A 21,963-nucleotide genomic window follows, 5' to 3' on the forward strand; every position below is an offset into this window, starting at 1 on the left:
TGGAGACTAAAGTAAAGGCTTCCTGTCTCTAGACCCTATTGTCCTGCCTCACAAGTACATTTTGTGTGTGTGTGTATATACACACACATACATAATGTCATATAGATACATAATATATATACATTATATGTGTATATATATGATTTCCTCTTATGCTAGTGGTAGAAGAAGCATCCTAGGTCCTTAAAATGTCCCTTAGCTACATGACTGCCTACAACTGCGTGCTCCTATAAACGTGGAATAGCAGACATTTTAAAAGCTAAAATTTTGGAATAACTGTCCTGGGTGATCTTTCAGCATTAACCCAAATATTGGAAAGCTGTTGGCAGTTTTGTTCTGTCCTCTGAGATTTCTGATGAGAAGTCAGGTGTTAATCTTATTAAGAATCCTGGCCGGGCGCAGTGGCTCATGCCTGTAATCCCAGCACTTTGGGAGGCCGAGGCGGGTGGATCACAAGATCAGGAGATCAAGACCATCCTAGCTAACACGGTGAAACCCCGTCTCTACTAAAAATACACACACACAAAAAATTAGCCGGGCTTGGTGGTGGGCACCTGTAGTCCAAGCTACTCTGGAGGCTGAGGCAGGAGAATGGCGTGAACCCGGGAGGTGGAGCTTCCAGTGAGCCAAGATGGCACCACTGCACTCCAGCTTGGGCGACAGAGCGAAACTCTGAAAAAAAAAAAAAAAAAGAATCTTTTGTATGTAATGAGCTATTTTCCTGCTTTGAAGGCTATTTCTTTGTCTTTCAACAGTTTGACCATGATACATTTAGGCATGGATCTCTTTTGGGTTTATTTTACTTGGAATTTGTTGCGCTTCTTGAATACACAGTTTAATTTTTAAAAATCACATTTAGAAATAATGGAATTATTTCTTCAAATAATCTTTCTTTTTCTCTTCTTTTTTCTTCTGGAACTCCTATAATGTGTATGTTGGTGGGCTTGATGGTGTCCTGCAGGTCTCTAAGGTTCTAAATAAAGTTAATTTTTAAAAATGGATACATAATGATTGCCCGTATTTCTGGGTTACATATGGTATTTTGACACATGCATACAATGTATAATGATCACATCTGGGTAAGTGGGATATTTATCACCTCAAGCATTGATCATTTCTTGTGTTGGGAACATTCCAAATCTCTTCTAGCTACTTTGAAATATACAATAAACTATTGTTAAATATATTTACACTACTGTGTTATAGAACACTAGAACGTATTCCTTCTCTCTGTAATATTGTACTTGTTAGCCAACTTCTCTTCATTTTCCTCTCTTTTTTTTTTTTTTTGAGATGGAGTCTTGCTCTGTCGCCACGGCTGGAGTGCAGTGTTGTGGCGCTATCTTGGCTCACTGCAAGCACTGCCTCCTGGGTTCACACCGTTCTCCTGCCTCAGCCTCCCGAGTAGCTGGGAGTACAGGTACCCGCCACCACGCCCGGCTAATTTTTTGTATTTTTAGTAGAGACGGGGTTTCACTGTGTTAGCCAGGATGGTCTCGATCTCCTGACCTCGTGATCTGCCCACCTCGGCCTCCCAAAGTGCTGGGATTACAGGCAATTGAGCCACCATGCCCAGCCATTTTCCTCTTTTCTATGCTTCTCAGACCCTTGTAACTGCCATTCTACTCTCTACCTCTGTGAGATTAATTTTTGTTTGTTTAGCTCTTACATGTGAGTGAGAACAAGTGATACTTGTCTTTCTGTGCCTGGCTTATTTTATTTATTATAATGTCCTCCAATTCTATTCATGTTGTGTCAAATGATAGGATTTCATTTTTTTTTTATGGCTGAATACTACTTGATTGTTTATACACACCACCCCTTTTTTTATCCATTCATCCATTGATGGACACTTAGATTGATTTCATATTTCGACTATTGTGAATAGTGCTGCAATAAATGTGGGAGTGCAGATATCTCCTCAACATACTGATTTTCTTTCTTTTGCAAATATACCCAGCAGCAAGATTGATGGATCAGATGGTAGTACTATTTTTAGTTTTTTTTGAGGAGCCACCATACTTTTTTCGTAATGGCTGTACTAATTTACATTTCCCTCAGCAGTGTATAAGTTTCCTTTCTCTGCATCTTTACCAACAGTTATCTTTTGTCGTTTTGAAAATAGCCATTCTAACTGGGGTGAGATAATATCTCACTGTGATTCTGATTTACATTTCTTCAATGATTAGTGGAGTTGATCAGTTGCATGTACTCTTTTGAGAAATGCCTATCAAATAATTTGTTCATTTTTAAATTGGATTGTATTTGCTTTTTTGCTATTAAGTTCCTTATATATTCTGGTTATTAATCCCTTATCAGATGAATAGTTTGCAAATATTTTTTCCCATTCCTCAGGTTGACTCTTCACTCTTGATTGTTTCCTTTGCTATGCAAAAGTTTTTTAGCTTGATATAATCCAATTTGTCTGTTTTTGCTTTTGTTGCCCGTGTTTCAGGGGTCTTATCCAAAAACTCTTGGCCCAGCTGGGCACAGTGGCTCATGCCTGTAATCCCAGCACTTTGGAAGGCTGAGGTGGGTGGATCATGAGGTCCGGAGTTTGAGACCAGCCTGGCCAACATGGTGAAACCCTGTCTCTACCAAAAAATACAAAAATTAGCTGGGCGTGGTGGTACATGCCTGGAATCCCAGGTACTTAGGAGGCTGAGGCAGTAGAATTGCTTGAACCTGGGAGGCAGAGGTTGCAGTGAGCTGAGATCATGCCACTGCACTGCAGCCTGGGCAACAGAGCAAGACTCTGTCTCAAAAAATAAAATAAAATAAAATAAAATAAAATCTTGTCCAGATCAGTGTTCTGAAGCGTTCCCCAATGTTTTCTTCTAGTAGTTTCATGTCTTACATTTAATTCTTTAATCCATTTTGATTTGACTTTGTATATGGTCAGAGATTGGAATCTGGTTTCATTTTGCATGTGGTTATCCAGTCTTCCTAGCACCTTTTATTGAAGATAATGTCCTTTTCCCAATGTATGTTTTTGGCACCTTTGTTGAAAATGAGTTCACTAGATATGTGGATTATTTCTGGCTTCTCTATTCTGTTCCATCAGTCTATTTGTCTGTTTTTATGTTAGTACCATATCTGTTTTTATTTTAGTACCATGCTGTTTTTGCTACTATAGCTTTGTGTTAATATTATATTTTGTATTAATAGTATATTTTGTATTAATAATATATTTTGAAGTCAGACAGTGGGATGCCTCCAGCTTTGGTTTTCTTTCTTTGGTTTCTTTCTTTGGTTTTCTTTCTTTTCTTTGAAAGTTCAAGATTGCTTTGAGTATTAAGGATCTTTTTGTGGTTTCATACAATTTTCTTCTATTTCTGTAAAAAATGTCACTGGTATTTTAACGGGAATTGCATTGAATCTATAGATCACTTTGGGTAGTATGGATATTTTGACAATATTAATTCCTTTAATTCATTAGCATGGAATATCTTTTCATTTTTTGGTGTGCTCTTGAATTTCTTTCACCAGTGTTTTACAGTTTTCTTTGTAGACTTTTTTACTTCTTTGCTTAAATTTATTCTTAGATTTTGTTTCGCTTTGTTTGGCAACTATTGTGAATGCGATTGTTTTCTTGATTTCCTTTTCAGATTGTTCACTGCATATATAAATGCTACTGATTTTTTGTATGTTGATTTTGTATCTTGCAACTTTACTGTATTTGATCTTATATGTTCCTAGATATAAGATCATGGTTCTGCGAACAAGTATAATTTGACTTTTTCCTTTCCAATTTGGATGCCTTGTCTTTCTTTCTGTTGTGTAACTGCTCTGGCTAGGGTTTCCAGTACTATGTTGAATAAGAGTAGTGAAAGTGGACATCCTTGTCTTTTTCCAGATTGTAGATGAAAGGCTTTCAATTTTTCCCCATTTAGTATGATGTTAGCTGCAGGTTGGTCATATACGGCCTTTATCGTTTTGGGGTATGTTTTTTCTATACCCAGTTTGTTGGGTTTTTTTTTTTTTTCGTGAAGGAAGGGATGTTGAATTTTATCACATGCTTTTTTAGTATCTATTGAAATGTAATATGGTTTTTTTCCTTTGGTTCTGTTAATGTTATATATCACATTTATTGACTCATGTATGTTGAACCATATTTGCATCCCTGGCTAATGAAGTTAACTTTTTCCTAATTATTTTTTCTGTTTCTCACACTACACAATCTCATTTGACATATCCGCAATTTACTGATTTTTTTTCTTCTAGTTCTAATCTGCTTTTGAGCCTTTCTCATGAATTTTTTATTTCAGATTTTGTACATTTCAATAATTTTTTTGGTTTTTGTGTTTTTAAATAATATTTATCTTAATATTTTTGGGGGTGAGAAACATTGTTTTCATATTTTTCTCTAATTCTTAATTTTTTTTCAGTTTATTAATCCTTTTGTGAAAACTCTATGCAGTCAGCACAGATAAAGTCATTAGTCATTGCAGAGTCTATACTCCTGCTCTAGCTCACTTTTTGCTGGTACCAACATTGGCCTTTGCAGTCCTCCTGACTTTCTTCATTCTGTTCTTGCATTTCTTTTGCTGTTTTTCTTAAGGTCTTCTTCTTCTCATACAGGCCATGTCTTGCAAGTCTATGTTTGAGTTCATTTTTCTTTGCATAATCCAAGAAATTATAAATCATGCCAAAGCCAGTTGTCTTGCCACCACTAAAATAGGTTCTGAATCCAAATTCAAAGATGACATCCAGTGTGGTATTGTACATTTTGACTAGCTTCCCCCAGATTTCTGTCTTAGGTACTGTTGCCTTCCCAGGGTGAAGGACATTGATGCCCATTGGTTTCCTCTGAAGTAAACAAATGTTGATAGGTCATGAACTTCCTCGTTGAAATAGTTACTGTTTTGTTTGTGATGGCAGTCAATCCTTAGGCAGCCAGGAAGTGGGGGGAAAGTTTCTTTAATTCTTGAAGCATCATTTCTTTTAGTTCTTTGAATGTATTTACAATGGGTGATTTAAAGCCTTTGTATAGCAAGTCTAATATCTGGGCTTCCTCGGGGGCAGTTTCTATTGATTGCTTTTTCCCCTTGTTTACAATCCACAGTTTCCTGATTTCTTCACCTGACAATTTTTTTGTTGACAAGTGTACATTTTCATGGTACTGTTAATATGGTAACTCATATTCTTCTCTCTCCATCGTTTACTGTTGCTTTTCGGTTATGACTTTGCTGTGATAATTATCTAAAGTCTATATTTATGAAATTTCTACTTCATTAGCTAGTTATCAGGTGATGTGTGGGTCAAGACTTCTTTTTAAATGCCTTGAACCAATATATCTCTCTCCCTTTGCCAGGGCTTTATGTATATGTTGGGGCGTAATTTCAATTCTCCATCAGTTAAAATCTCTGCTTTCCGGCTGGGCGCGGTGGCTCAAGCCTGTAATCCCAGCACTTTGGGAGGCCGAGACGGGCGGATCACGAGGTCAGGAGATCAAGACCATCCTGGCTAACACGTTGAAACCCCGTCTCTACTAAAAAAAATACAAAAAAAACTAGCCGGGCGAGGTGGTGGGCGCCTGTAGTCCCAGCTACTCGGGAGGCTGAGGCAGGAGAATGGCGTAAACCCGGCAGGCGGAGCTTGCAGTGAGCTGAGATCCGGCCACTGCACTCCAGCCTGGACGACAGAGCCAGACTCCGTCTCAAAAAAACAAACAAACAAACAAAAAAAACAAAAAAACTCTGCTTTCATTTTAACTTCCTGCTTTCTCAGATCCTCAGGGTCAAACAAAAATGAGAGATTAGGGTCTCTGCAGATTGTACCTGGGCATGTGCACAATTCTGCATATGCATGTGGCCTTTTACAGCTCCAAGAATATGACAGAGCTTTTCAAAGCAAGTCTCCTGTGTATATCTCATTTCCCTAATTTTCCTTTTCAGTTTTTTTTTAACTTATTATTATTTTTTTGAGACAGGGTCTTGCTCTGTTGCCCAGGATGGAGTGCAGTGGTGCAGTCCTAGCTCTCTGCAGCTTTGATCACCTGGGCTTAAGAAGGCTTAGGCTCCCGAGTCGCTGGGACTACAGGCACATGCCCCCATGCCCAGCTAATTTTATTTTTTTTAATAGAGATAAAGTCTCACTCTGTTGCCCAGGCTGGTCTTGAACTCCTGCGCTCAAGCAATCATCCCATCTTGTCCTTCCAAAGTGCTGGGATTATAGGTGTGAGTCACCGCACTTGGACTCTTTTTCAGTTTTTGGACCAGTCTCTTGTTTACTCCAAAAGGGATCTCTGTCTCAGGCAGCTGCAATGTTAAGCAATTGCCACTGTAGATTCTGAGGTCAAGTAAAGACATGTCCTATGAATCTAGTTTTATCAGAGACCTGCCTGACAGGTCAACTAGTGACAGATCTCTGGGGATGCAGCTTTGTTGTTATTAATTCCAAAACTGCTCTGTCCCCTCCAGTGACTGGTACACTGCTGATTTTTACAAGTACCATGGTTGTGAGTCTGCTGATTTTCAAGTATGCCATGGAGCTTGGGAGAGATGGATGGAGTATAGGGCAAGTTAAAAAGTTACAAAGCTTACTATTCTTACTGAGATTCAGCCATTTTCTTAAATATACAGTAGCCTTTGCAAGACTTTGGTTAATTTAGGATTTCTGCAAAAGTTTATAAAGACCTTTTTTCCCCCGTTTTCCTGTTGTTTTATGGAGGATTGGATTTACCCAGGCAAAGTTCTAACTTCACCATTTAGGAAGTGAGGCAGGAGAATAGGGTTTGGAGACAGGGAGTCTTCAGCTTCTGATTGGTCACGTCTTCATTTGCAATAGGGTGTAACTTCACTTCAGCCTCTGATTGGTCAGAAGCTGAGCCTTCACTTCACCCTCTGATTGATCATGAGCCAAGTCTTCATTTACATAGGGTGTAACCTATAGGAAACCTCTAAAGGGTATTTAAACCCCAGAAGATTTGCAACCAGGGCTCTTAAGCTGCTTGCTCAAGCCTGCTCCCACGCAATAGAGTGTCCTTTCACTTCAGTAAATCTGTATTTTTGTTGTTTTATTCTTTCATTGCTTTGTTTGTGCATTTTCTTCAATTCTTTTTTCAACACAACAAGAACCTGGACAACTCCTAGTCAGGAGCCTCCACCAATATCAGAAGTGCTTCTCCCAATGTCTGCCTTTTTTTTTTTTTTTTTGAGATGGAGCCTCGCTCTGTCACCCAGGCTGGAGTGCAGTGGCACGATCTCGGCTCACTGCAACCTCTGTCTCCCAGATTCAAGGTATTCTCCTGTCTCAGCCTCCCGAGTAGCTGGGACTATAGGCGCGTGCCACCATGCCTGGCTAACTTTTTGTATTTTTAGTACAGATGGGGTTTCACCGTGTTAGCCAGGATGGTCTCATCCCCGGACTTCGTGATCCACCCACCTCAGCCTCCCAAAGTGCTAGGATTACAGGCATGGGCCTCTGCGCCCAACCATGTCTGCCTTTTAACTGGAGTCTTTTGACTATTTGTTTTTAGTATATCAATGTGCTTGGCTTGAAATCTATTATCTTACTTTTTTTGTATTTGTTTCATAAAAGTTTTTTCCTACCCTTTCTTGAGTTATTTGAATACTTCTTAGTATTCCGTTTTATCTTCTTTATTAATAGTTATACCAGTTTGGTTTGTAAATATGATTATTTTAAAGTTTATTGATGCTGGGAAGTATCATTTTGGGGTCCCTGGAGGTCCTTTGTATCCTTTTATGGGTTCAAGGAGTTAAAAATATTTTTGTAATGACACTAGAGGTTTTTTGTCTTTTAAAATTCATTTTCTCTTATGAGTGTACAATAGTTTTTCCACGGTCTACATGATGTGCGATGATCTCATTGCCCTGACAGCTAATGGAGTCTCTGCTTGTGTTTAAAAGTTTCCAAGTTTTAATTTTTAATTAGGTAAATATTAAGAGATATTACCCAGCTAAACAAAAGGGCTTTCAGGCACATGCTAATTTTTAAAGATGCAAAGTATTTCTGAGACCATGCAGTTGGAGAACCACTGTTCTTGGGTTTGCGATGTGCATATTGAATGTATGATAGTGTACTTATAAATAACATTGTCCCCAACAGTGCAATTTTATTTTCCTCTATGTTTTGTACTGGCTTTAGCGTGGGTTTTATCTCTATAGGTTATAATCTCCACAATATTATATTATTTTTCTTTTAAGGAAAACATATAATAAATATAATCGTTAGGTTAGTTTAAGACACCATATTTTGTAATATATTTAATAATTTATTCTTACTGCATAATGTCTAATTCAAACATAAATGATATACTGGAGAACAACGTTGTATCGACTTCCTATTGCTCATCTAACAAATTACGAAAAATTCAGTGGTTTAAAACAACACATATTTATTAATCTCATAGTTTTGGAAGTCACATGTCTGAAATAGGCCTCACTAGGCTAAAATCACGATGTCAGCAAAGCCAGGAAGGGCCGATCAAATCTTTCTCTCAAGATGCCCTCTCTCTAATTCTGATTCTTCAGCCTCACACATTCCCATTTAAGGACACTTATGATTTCATTGGGCTCACCTGGATAATCCACATTAATCACAGTATCTCAAAGTCAGTTGATTAACCACCTTAATTCTATCTAAAACCTTAATTCCACTTTGCCATGGAACCTAACATAATCACAGGTTCTGGATTTGGAGGTCGTCATTTTTAAGGTGATGAAATTATTCTGCCTACTACACCCATTCATAGCGAAATTAGTTAACAGATAATATAATCCTCTCTATAAATTGTGAAATAGTTCAAGAACAGTAACATTGTTTTACTAAGTGCAGAATAACTGCATATCATGCACAAGGGCACAGAACATGCTAAATGTGAAAAAAGAACATTTGATATTTAAGGTCAGCAGATTTTCCAAGGGTAGACTGCCCTATCAAGTACTTTGGATTATAGTCCTAAAATGTCCATTTTTCCATATTATATTATTATATTACAAATCTTGTCCTTGTTTAGTAATTTACAATATCCCATTTATTTGTACACATTTTATATGTTAAAATTGAGACTTAATTAAAGGATCTAATGGAAGGTAATCGCTTAATTAAAGGATCTAATGTAAGGCACAGAGGCTAGTGCGTAATAAATGCTAAATAAATAAACATTGTTTGTAATAGCTTTTTAGATATGGCAGCTGTTTTTCAGGAAGTCCAGTGAGATACAGAAGTGACCTGTCCAGTATTATACCATGGGGAGAAGAACTGGGAACTCCAAACCTATGCATCTTTCACAAAGAGTGAAAGCTTTCTATAGGAATTACTTTTTTTTTTTAAAGCAATGCTTTTCTCTATCACTGAACCAAAAAATATAATTGATTCAGTTCATACTTAATTCATTCTATATTTGATACTATAAGAAGAGATGAAAATGCCTCCGATAGGCTTTGTTATAGTCTACTTTGAATGAAATCTTCCATAATATCAAAAATAAAAGTCCTTTACAGAGAATTGAGAAGGGTGATTTGTTCTTGCCTGCATAATGATTAAATAAATATATAGATGTATGCTTCTTTCTTTACGGTCTTGAAATCTGTGGGAGCCACAACTCAAATTGACTCATCAAATGCCACAGGGACTGTGAACAGAAATATTTTGAAAGATATTACCTGAGGGGTTTTGCTCTGAGCCCAATTATGAGCAGACAGGCTTGGTCTGTGCCTTCCCAATGTATTCTAAAAATTTATGACAGCTCAGGGGCTTAAAATACCAGCACATTTGGTAGTACGGATACTCTATTAATTCTAAAACATACATATTAAAGAAATGCTTGTATGAAAGCGAAATTATTTTAGTTATCTATTCGTACATTTTTTTGTGGATTAAGATAATTTTTAATGCCATGGTTATATAGTTTCACTAAATATTGAACATATTACAGGAGCACTTCACTTTGTCAGTTCATAAAAATACATTTAAGGAATACACGGTCAGGTGTGGTAGCTCATGTCTGTTGTCCTAGCACTTTGGGAGGCCGAGGAGGGTGGATCGAGACCAGGAGTAAAGGAGTTCGATAACAGCCTGAGAAAAATGGTGAAACCCGGTCTCTATCAAAAAATACAAAAATTACCCAGGCATGGTGGTGCATGCCTGTAGTCCCAGGTACTTGGGAGGCTGAGGTGAGAGGATCGTTTCAGCCTGGGAAGTCGAGGCTGCAATGAACTGAAATTGTGCTACACTCTAGCCTGGGTGACAGAGTGAGACCCTGCCTCAAATATGTGTATGTGTGTGTGTGTGTGTGTGTATTGGGGGGGGTGTGTTTTAAAGAGTACAGATTTACATAAAACAGTTTAAAAATTGAAACATAAAAATCAAACATGGACAATTTTTTTAAATCTTTTTTTTGGTTAAATCTGCCTACTTCATATTCATTAGTGTGAGTAATCAAGAATTAACTGTTCACACAGATTATTTTTCTTATTCTGATCCACTGTATATGTTCTTCAATTTAGGGTTATTCCAAACTCCTTCTTCCTCTTGGTTATGTGACTTGAATTCCTTCTTTGGATGTCTCTCATTCAAGAGCAGTTTAAATAGTGGGACTGATTTTTTTGGTTGGGTAGATGATTGCCTTAAAGGACTTACCTTAAAGTCCTTAGAGGACTTTCCCAGTTTTAGGCCAACTTCCCTTATTTATTCTCCTTTACTTCCTTAACTAAATGCTAGGGACTGTTTATTCTCCTCCTTCTACCAACTCTGCTGCCACTCAGTCTATCTTGGAATTCCTCTCAAAACTAATGGTCAGGTGAGATGGGACTTATTATGTTCCCCTAAGTATTCCCTAGCTCAGGACTCTTAAATTACAAAGGCCCCCAAATTTTAAGAAAGATCTTTCAGGCTTCAGTCTCAATCTTTCCTCTTTCCGAATTTTCTGTTTTTGCAGGTCAGGCTGATTGGACTGATTGGGTTTTAGCAAGGAAGCTTGAGGGTGAAGTAGTTCTCTTTTCTGGCTGGACTTAGAGAACAATGCTTTTCAACCGATTTCATGTGACCAGACATAGAAATAATGGTATTTTTACAGCATACATGGTGTCACAGAAAAGACTGTGGTTATCCATACCTGGAGGCTGTGGGTGCTCTAGGCCCTACCCTGCTACTCTGAAGAAATAAACACCTCAGGGCAACCTGTAAGCTGTTTTCAGTGGATTTACCTTTCTAACCTTGGGGAAGCTGTAATTTAAACAAAGAAGGTACCTATCTCCGGTGCCTCCCTGGAATAGAAGCTCCCTTGGACTATTTATTTTTTGCTGGGATATAGAAATTAGACAAGTGTTCCTATTGGTTCTTGTTGCCCTTTGAAGTTTCAGTGCTATCTGCCAAATGCACAGAACTGGAGCAGTAGGACTATTTATGATTCATGTTTCCTACTGAAATACTGTTCTTAGGTACTAAGTACTAAGGTACTTTTGTGTAAAGCATGAGACATGACTCTGCCTGCCAGGTGTTGAGTGCACAGTGATAGTGGTAGACAAGTGTTGGTTTCCAAATTCGACAGAAGTTTTCCAATTTGGTGTGGTTACCTTAACTCCAGCTATACCACAGTGTTTTCTTCAAGGCTTAGAATAGTGAAAGACAACAATTAAATTTTTAAGAATAATTGCTATCAGTAGGAGTATAAACTTTCTTCCCTTTATTCTTAGAACAGCTTGAGTCTTCATCCTTTAGGTCTCAGTTTAAATATAATGGGGAAGACTTTTCACACTAACTCATGTAGGTGTCCCTGTCATTCTGTTAGTTCCCCACCCCCTTCTTTTTGGCTATTTTTTCTTGGGACTTTACATATATACATATTTGTTTGTTTCTGGTCTGTTAGTCCCATTAGTGTATAAGCTCCTTGAGAAGAGGTTCCATGTCCAGCTTTTTCACAATTGTACCCTAGGTTTCCAGTATAAAGTCTAACAAACAATGCATCCAGATTTAATCAATGAAACTCTTGACATTTTTGTGAAAAGCATTTATTTGATACTTTTTTTTTTTTTGAGACACGGTCTTGCTGTGTCACCCAGGGTGGAGTACGGTGGGGCAGTCATGGCTTACTGCAGTTTCCACCCCCTGGGCTCAAGTGATCCTCTCACCTCAGGCTTCCGAGTAGGTGGAACTACAAGTGCACACCACGACACCCAGCCAATTTTTAAAATTTTTGTAGAGCCAGGGGTCTCACTTTGTTGCCGAGGCCGGTCTCAAACTCCTGGCCTCAAGTGATTACATTTTTAAAATAATGTATTTTTTTCTTTATTTTTCCAATTTATATGAAAAATGGAAATATTCATTTTTTATTATCCATTAACGTTGTGTAACACTTCATATAAACTTTCCCTTTGTGTTATATGGAAGTCTAAATTTACAGAATACTTTAAAACCCCATGGCAACACAAAACCCACATTTGTCCGTGTTCCTTCCATAATTTGAAAATTTTGCCTTTTTCCCTTACACTGACTTGAAGCCTGGCAGCTTGGGCCTAATTTACAAAGCACTAAGTACTCTTAAAAAACAGAGTGAGGATGCCCTGTTTCACAACTTAATTCCAAAGAGCCAAGTCAGACGAAATCGACCCACTTTCCTGCTAAGGGTTTGTCCCAAGAGGCGAGCTCTTCTCTGTCCGCTCCAGCCAAGTTGGCCGATTGCCCCCGAGCACTGGACACAACCTTGGTGTCCCGGTTTAGGGTCAGGGTTACTTTCCAATTGTTATGCACGACTTTGTGCGTGCGTGCGAGACTGTGGACTCGGAGGTGCGCATTTGGGGCGTAGCCGAGCCATTTAAACCAGCGAATCCGCGTTCACCTTGTCCTTCCCCCTCTGTCCTATCTCGGCAGATGCTCCACAGATTTGCACGAACTCCCGAGTCCTGACCTTCCTCCCCTCTCCGGGCTGCCCGGACATCTCGGGGCAGCGACTTCTTGCCAGGGGGCGGAAGTAAGGATGAAGTTGGAAAAACTGAACTAGGTCTAGGGCACGCTCCGCAAGGCAGTCGGGGAGACGCTTCGGAGCGCCGCGGGGGAGGCAAGCTGCAACCGCGCGAAGGGGGCGGGCCGGCTCGAGCCGCTCGCATTTCCTGTGACAGGGGCAGCCCCAGCCTCTCCCTCTCCCGCGGCGGCGGGACCATTTCCTGAATCGCTGAAGCGGAGGGAGGACTAGGGCGCGACTCTACCATTAGCGCAAAAGGCCAGGGGGTGCCCACAAGGAGAGGTCGGGGGATGCGAGGACGGTCAAGAAAGTTCGGCCGGGGCTGGGGGTCCCCCAGAGTGCGCAGAAACGAGATGTCCCTGGGCCAGAGTGCCTCCTTCAGGCCTGCCCCGCCGCCTGTCCGCTTGGCCCCGGAGCATCCCCCCTCCCCGCATTCCCGAGGTGGTTCAGCCCGAGAGGCCGGCGTCTCTACCCCAGTTTGCCGTTCACCCGGAGCGCTCGGGACTTGCCGATAGTGGTGACGGCGGCAATATGTCTGTGGCTTTCGCAGCCCCGAGGCAGCGAGGCAAAGGGGAGATCACTCCCGCTGCGATTCAGAAGGTGAAACCGCGCGGGGTTGGGGATGCCAGGCCCTTCCCGCCTCTGGGAGAGACAGACACGGGGGGGAAGGGCCGGGCCCGGAGTCGACCGGGCCGGGCCAGGGGCGGAGGCGGAGGCGGGCCTGCTGGGAAGCAGCCGTGTGTGGGAACCAGGGCTGCGGGCTGTGCCTGAGTTGGTGGCGGAAGAGGGTGAACCGGTTTTTCTCGGAGTCTTTCGCGCGTTTACGCGCTTTTCTACAGACACAAAAGCCCAAACAGCCGCCGCCTGATTTCTCTAGGGATGGGGCGGCGTTCGGGCGGTGGGGCGCGTGCGCCCGGCGGCGGCCGCGCTGGGAAGGGCGTGTGTCGGGCTGGGCCCGCGCGTTGCTCCGGAGTTACTTTGGCGTCGCCCCGCCCCGCGCGCCCGGGCTGCTTAGTGCGGACCCTAGCGCGGGTCGCTGCTGGCGGAGGGAAGTCGGAGCGCAGGTCGCTGCCCTGCAAACTCAGCCGAGTTTGGGAGCTCTCAGGAGAACTTGGGGAACGCTGGAGGGAACCTTAGTAGAGTCTGAGGAGCGGGCAAGGAAGGTCCCCATGGACTCTGAGGTTATCCCCAGACCCTTTTGCATCGCTGCCTATTCATTTACTTCTGCAGCAAATATTTATTGAGCGCCTCTTTTAGGCGCTGAGGCGACTGTGGTGAGTCATGGTCCCTGCCTTCCTGGAGCTTACAGTCTAGTGGTAGAGACGACTGTCGTGACCAGTTAATCTAAGTCGTGATAAATACACAGGGAGCTGCCTCCTTTTTAAAGGATAGTGCTGCTGCAGTCGCTGCTGTGTTACTGCCTGTCGGAACACAAAGGTTCTTCATTGTCCTCTACCCCTTGTTGCCTACTAGCAAGGCAGCATTCTAAATTTTACTGACCTAGACTTTCAAAAGTTGCTGCTATATTTAGCAGTTTACCTTAAATATTTTTGTTTTATGCCGTGTAGCAAAGATCAAAATAGAAAAAAAGGTCAAGTTTTAGTACCACTCAGACCACATGGATTATGCTAATCGGTTTCTGTTTACTGTCAGGTTCTTCGTAGTGTGGCTTTTGACATTTGCCCAACTGTTGCTTTATTTTATGAACAAACGGGCTTGGCAGTGCCTGGAAATGCAATGCTTTCATATAGTACTCTGAGTTAAGTCTACAGCCTGGCAAACAGCTCCAAGTACACACTCACGCAAAACTGCGTTTCTGGAGGGTTCACCTTTTTTATTTTTGTACACAGGAAAAGTCCAGAGTTTTTCTTTTTTTCTATAGTTTCTCTTACATACGTGTTAAGATATTTATCATGGATAATGATTAATTCCAAGTATGCTGATCAATTATTTTCCATTCTCAGCTGAACAGAAACATGGGCTCCAAATTAAGTGCCTTATTCTGCAATGGGAGAGATTAATACTAGATGTGAGACACATATTTTAATGGTGACGTTGAATAGTCTGAGGAATATACTGGAGATAAGTTGTGAAATCATTAGGTTGAGGATTTGATTCGTGCATTTTAAAGACTTTTTTTGGTCATACAATGATTCTATCTAAGAAATAACTGCATTTATTAGCAGATCATGTTAGTGGTTTTTTTCCCCCAGTAAGTGAAGGTTGTGATTCACGTGCAGAAAGAAGTGACAGTTAATGTTAAATGGATGTTCCTTTTATTGAGATAGAGTGATTATGGTATTGTGCTAATACTTTTGAATCCTGGTAGGATGGGCCAGGTTCTGGAGGAGCATGTCCTGAGTCCCTTGATCTTGGAGCTGAATCAGCCCCTGAAAACTTAAGTGACTTGCTCAAAATGGCAAAACTGGCACTGAAACTAACTGGCCTTTTAATTGCTACAATCAGTACTCTTTCTTCAGCTCCACTTTACTTATTAGATGAATTATTGAGCCCTCAAAGCCAAGATTGCTTTGAATTGTTAAAAGATGATAGAATGATAAATCGGTATCTTTTTCCTCTTAAACTTTTGAGACAGCGTAATTATGAAGTAAACTCATAAAGTCTGTAACAAATATTATACATGCATAGAAATTACTATGTTTAATTATTATCTCATAATTGGAGAATCACAAAACCATGCTGTTATAAAACTTGGAAACTAGCCAGCTACCTCATCATGACTCGTGGGCTGAAGTTTTCATGTATTTATTTCATTCTGGAGAAGTACAGAATTTTTCTTTACTAATCCAAACCATTAGAATGATGAAAAGCCAACTTGGACTCTTAACTTTAGTCTTAATTGGCTAGAGCTTCTATTACAGATAGCAGAGGTAATTAAATGTTTGATATAAAAGAATTCTGATTTTCCCTTCTGGGCTTGTTTATTCAGAGGGAGAATAATTGGAATATTAAAACTTTATTGATTAAACACGGTATCATTCCAAAGGTGTAAAATTAGGATTTTTTTTGTGGTGAGCTATCGTATATATTAAAAAGACCCAAGAGGATTCAATTTCTGTATTGATGCAACATTTCTAGAAATCTGAAGGGAAAAAAACTCAGTTATTGGAAAGATTGTCCATATGAACTGTGTATGGCATATTTTTACAAGACATTTAAACAGTACTTAATGAAATTTTATGCAAGAGAGCTGCTGATTCACTAATCTTGCTTTAACTCATATTTATTATTAAAATGAATTTTAAAATACTTTGTAACAGCGGGTAGCAATGTTAACAGAAAATCATTTTAAGGAAATTTTGTTTTTTTATGTTTCCATGTTTGCTTAATGGTTTATGATATGTCATGATTGTTGGGGGGGGACAGTATTTTGTTAAGGGATACACTTTAGAGTTCTTGTACAAGCAGTATTTACTAATGCCCTCCCTCTCTGAATTTTCTAGTTTTTTATTTTACTTGATGCACTAGTTTTATGCTAAACCTTTTCTAATTCTGTTTCAGATGTTGGATGACAATAACCATCTTATTCAGTGTATAATGGACTCTCAGAATAAAGGAAAGACCTCAGAGTGTTCTCAGTAAGATTGATAAGAAACTTTTTTTTTTATTCAGTTTTTTGTATTGGTTAATTTTTTACTTTTTACTAACAGCTTTATTGAGAAATAATTCACATACCATACAATTCACCTATTTTAAAGTGTACGATTCAGTGTTTTCTAGTATATTCATAGAGTTGTGCTGGTATTACGTCAGTCGGTTTTACAGCATTTTTAACGTCCCCAAAAGAAACTGGGTATCCTTTGGCAGTCACTACCCCCCGCCCCTCACCCCTTGACAACCGCTAATCTACTCTCTGTGTGAATTTGCCTGTTGTGACACTTCATATAAATGGATTGATATACTATGTGGTCAGTTTTGACTGACATTTTTCACTTAGTGTAATACTTCTGAGGTTCATTCATGTTGAACCATGTTTCAGTACCTCATTCCTTTTTATTGGCAAGTATTTTTTTCCATTATGCAGCTTTACCACATTTTATTTATCCATCGGTGATAGCCTTTTGTGTTGTTTGTATTTTTGACTAATTATGAGTAATATTGCTATGAACATTTGTGTACAAGCTTTTGTGTGACTTGTTAATTTATAAAAGAAATCTTTCTTTGGGAGGAGATTGGGTATCACTTCGTTTCTTATACTTGTTACCCTGCATGATACAATAATGACTTCAAATATATGTGTAGTCTGATCTATGGAAAAGTTAGATCTTTGTTTATGTGGGATATTGAGTTGCATCCATGTATGTGGTGGAGAAAACAAAGCTTATATCTAATAAATACAGAATTGATTGTCATTCATAAGGACCAAACTTTCTACCTTAAAGCTATGTATCTGAAGTAAATAATATGCCCTAATAGAATCTGATGTGGTAGAATGAGTTGAATATATTATCAAAAGTATTTAGAACAGCACTGTCCATTAGAAATACAAATGCGAGCCACATGTGTGATTTTAAATTTTCTAGTAGACACAGTAAACAAGTAAAAAGCAGGTGAAATTAATATTAGTAATACATTTTATTTAACCCATTAGTTCGAAAATAGTATCATTTCAATATACAATTAGCATAAAAATATTGAGCTATTTTATATTTTTTGTTGTTGTTGTTCTAAGTCTTGGAAACCTATTGTGTATCTTGCTTTAATAACACATCTCATTTTGGATTAGCCATATTTTACTGTGTCTAGTGGGTGCTATATTGGTCAACACAGCTGTAGAATATAGTTGACCCTTGGTATCCATGGTGAATTGATTCCAGGACTCCCCATGGATACCAAAGTCCAGGATGCCCGTGTGCCTGGTATAAAATGGTGTAGGATTTGCATATAACCTACTCACGTCCTCCTGTAAACTTTTTTTTTTTTTTTTTTGAGATGGAGTCTCGCTCTGTCGCCCAGGCTGGAGTGCAATGGCCGGATCTCAGCTCACTGCAAGCTCTGCCTCCCGGGTTTATGCCATTCTCCTGCCTCAGCCTCCCAAGTAGCTGGGACTACAGGCACCCGCCACCTCGCCCGGCTAGTTTTTGTATTTTTTTAGTAGAGACGGGGTTTCACCATGTTAGTCAGGATGGTCTCGATCTCCTGACCTCGTGATCCGCCCGTCTCGGCCTCCCAAAGTGCTGGGATTACAGGCTTGAGCCACCGCGCCCGGCCCCTCCTGTAAACTTTAAATAATCTCTAGATTGCTCATAATACCTAATACAATGTAAATACTCCATAAATAGTTGTTATACTGTATCGTTTAGGGAATAATAAGAAAAAGTCTGCATGTTCAGTACAGACAAAACCATCCATTTTTTTTTTTTTCAGAATATTTTCAATGCATGGTTGGTTAAACTATGGATGTGGAATCTGTAGATACTGAGGGCTGACTATTCTCACCCTGGTTTTGGGATGCATCTGTCTTTCCTAGAGACCTCACTGGTGTATCCTCAGGCAGATAATTCCCACCAACCTTGGCCCTTGCTTTGTTTGGTTTTCACATTGTATTGGTCTCTTGCTGTCATTTGATTTAACCGCTGTTTAATTCCAGGTTTCCATTACTTTTTCCCCTTTGTTTAAAAATATTTTTAAATTTAAAAAGTCATATATGGTAATTGTAAAAAAAAAAATTATAAAGTATGAGTTTGTGGAGATAAGTCACCTTTTACATGCCACTATCTTATCTCCTTCCCCTCCATAGGGTAACTGCTTCTGTTGCTTTAGTATGTATCCTTCCAAACATTTTTCTGTGCATTTACATATATGCGTTCATATTTATGCGTACACGTTGATACTGTTTTTAATATTTACGTAGGTTACAGTTTTAGAAATGGAATTACTGGGTTAAAGACCATACTAAGTTGCCAAATTAGCCAGCAAAAAGATTGTGTTGGTTTGCTTTCTCCCAGCAAGGTTTTTAGAGTCCTAGCTTTCAGCTATCCCTGTGAGCAGTGAATATTAGACATCTTTAAAATATTTTTGCACATCCAGTTGCTGAAAAGTGGTGTCTTAAAGAACTTTTTGTTTTGGCCAGGCACGATGGTTCATGCCTGAAATCCCAGCACTTTGGGAGGTTGAGGTGGGAGGATTGCTTTGACGACATGAGTTTGAGAACAGCTTGGGCAACAGTGAGATCTGTTTCTACTTAACACTAACAACAAGAAAAAACAAAAAGCCTTTTTGTTTTGAAATAGTTTCATACTTACAAAAATATTTCAGAGATAGTACAAAGAATTCCTGTATGCGTTGCACTGAAGTTTTTAAACGATAACATAGCCCACTTGCTTTTTTATTCATTTCTCCCCCATAATGTTTTCCAGAAACATTTGAGAGTAATTGCAGATATGAATCCCTCTTACTTTTAATAACCTCAGTGTGTGTTTCCTAAACACAAGCACATATTCTTAAATTACCAGAGTATGATTGTTAAAATCAAGAGTGCAATACTATTATCTAATATTTAGGGCTTTTTTGAATTTTGCCAGTTGTCCCATTAGTGCATATTTTCTGGTCCAGGGTCCAGTGCAGGATCTGGTGGTGTATTTAGTTGTCTTGTGTCTTAAGTATACTTTAATCTGGGGGTCTTTTTAAAATAGTCCATGATTTTGACATTATTGAATAGTATAGACCAGTAGTTTTGTAGAATGTCCCTCATTTAGGATTTGACTGGTGTTTCCCATGATGAAATTCACACTATACACTTTTAGCAGGAGTACCATTGACGTGATATTGTGTCCTTCACAGTGCATCCTCAGTAGCCATATGTTAGTAGTTTGTCCCAATATTGGTGATAACTTCGATGACTTAGTTAAGGTGGTATCTTAACTAAGGTGGTATCATAACTTTGTAGTTTGTTCACTATAAAGTTGCTATTTCTTGTAATTCATACATATCTAATACCTTGAGGCATACTTACATTGTTTCTCATCATACTTCAACACACTAATTTTAGCATCCACTAAAAATCCAATGATTTTTGCGTGTAATAGTTATCACTTTACGTGGTTACCCTTGATGACTAAATCTATCATTCCTTCTAGTTTTACTTAAGTCCTACTGTGAGGAAGAAATTTGTCCTCCTATTCCTTTATTCCTTCATTCTTTCATTCACTTATTTATCTCTAAATAGACTTAAACATTATTACTGTATTTTGTAGGTTATAATCTCTTACTTTATTATTTATTTTCTTTAATTCTTCCAGATTTGGCCAATGGGAGCCCCTCAAGCTGGCTTCTTGATATGTCTTCATTATTTTTTGAGCATTTTCTTATTTTCCTATACCACAAAATGTTCTAGGTTCTTCCTGATTTTTTTTCCTATGCAGGTTGGTAGTCACCCGTTTCTCCAAGCCCTGGTTCTGTTTTTGGAGAATGATGTTTACAAACTACGATCTGAGTGCTAGGTTATCTTACTGTTTAATCTCTTGTGTGTTTTGCATTTTATGTGATTGTTTCCGTTACATATATTATTACTTAGATGAATCTTGTCCATATATTTGAAAATGTTCTTTAAAAAATTAGCTTAATCTACTTCTTTGGTTTAACTGTGGATAATCATCAGTGATAAGGAGATCACTTCCTCAAGTCAACCATGGAATGATAAAGCTTAGAGGCATTGATTAGAATACAGTCATTCACGACCTAAGCTATTTCGGTCAACAACAGACCGAAAGATTATAATACCATATTTCTACTGTAATACCCCTAAGATTATAATACCATATTTCTACTGGACCTTTTCTTTTCAGATAATTGTAGATATACAAATACTTACTATTCACTACAGTACAGCCCACAGTATTCAGTACAGTAAAAGGCTTTGCAGGTTTGTAGCCTAGGAGCAGTAAGCTATACTATATAGCTTCTGTGTGTAGTAAGCTGTACCATCTGGGTTTGTGTAAGTACTCTTGATGATGTTTGCACAACAGTGATGAAATCACCTAACAACACATTTCTCAGAATGTGTCCCCATTGTTAAATGATGAATAACTGAAATTATTTTTACCTTTGGCTTTTAAGAACGCCCCATAGAACCAAGGGTAGTATATGTCACGGATAGTGTATGTTTAGGTCTAGAACCAACTGAGTCAGCAAAAGTTTACACTGTTTTCTTTATATTGTCAACTTTTTCAAGTGTATATATGATCATTTCCCTCATTCTCTACATATTGGATTAGACCTTTTTCTTACATATACTTGGTGAACAATTTAAGCAAATGGGGCTGAAATTGACTTAGGGAGAATCTTAAATTCTGCCCTTTTTGGTGGATTTAATTTCATTCTTTTGTTCTTCAGATATTCTTTCTTTATCAAGTTGTCAGTATTGGTTTGTGAGTAACGAGAAAAACAACGCCTCTTGACCTTAACAGGTGTTCCTGTTTCTCATTGTAGGAGAAGCAAAAGGAAAATAAAGAGAAACATTACATGACAGCCATCTGGGAACTGATACTCCAGTTTTAATTTAACAACTCCTTAAGATGTGATAACTTTGCCTGAAACAGTGTTTTGTGTTTTTTTTTTAAATTAAAAATAACTATTTTATGAAAGCAGTATGTGCAAATTAGAAAACAAAAATATGTAAAAATGAGAGAATGAATACCATATTCTTACTACCCAAAGACTTTTCACTGGTAGTACCTTTGTGTATGTTGCTTTATCAATGCTATCTGCACACACACACAAATTCAGATATTACACTCTTGAGTCAGTGGTCTGAATCGCTTGTGGAGCCCATATGCCTGGACCCTCTTCCTTTAAATTCTGGTAACGCATGTGAGAATGTTTTACTGATTCACTGTGGTATTTGATTTGAGCATTTTGTAAATCAGCCTGTGTTTGCTTAAATCAGCTCTTATTTTTTGCATTTTAGGATGAGTCCAAACTATTCTGGAGTTGCGTAAATCTCAAACAACAAAAAAAATTAGTGTTCATCATTCATCGTAATTTAAAAGAGTTAAAGTTTAAATCTGTAGTTTGGA

The 21,963-nt window shown here is 38.9% G+C and overlaps 1 protein-coding gene and 1 pseudogene across 2 annotated transcripts in view; one reads left to right on the forward strand and one right to left on the reverse strand.

Moving 5' to 3' along the window:
• Positions 1–4,472: 4,472 nt before the first annotated feature.
• LOC117064245 lies at positions 4,473–13,172 on the reverse strand (annotated as a pseudogene).
• The window catches only part of SS18 (SS18 subunit of BAF chromatin remodeling complex), a 76,808-nt gene continuing 67,973 nt past the window's right edge, over positions 13,129–21,963 (forward strand). The window contains exons 1-2 of one of the 2 annotated variants that reach the window (XM_033178083.1): positions 13,129–13,525; positions 16,448–16,524. In XM_033178083.1, the coding sequence (XP_033033974.1) occupies positions 13,457–13,525; positions 16,448–16,524 (146 nt within the window). In that variant the 5' untranslated portion in view covers positions 13,129–13,456. The remainder of the gene's footprint in view (positions 13,526–16,447; positions 16,525–21,963) is intronic. The other variant, XM_033178085.1, reaches the window with a different exon arrangement.

This window comes from Trachypithecus francoisi, unplaced genomic scaffold (genome assembly GCF_009764315.1).
Source record: "Trachypithecus francoisi isolate TF-2019V2 unplaced genomic scaffold, Tfra_2.0 Lachesis_group19, whole genome shotgun sequence".
NCBI lineage: Eukaryota > Metazoa > Chordata > Mammalia > Primates > Cercopithecidae > Trachypithecus > Trachypithecus francoisi.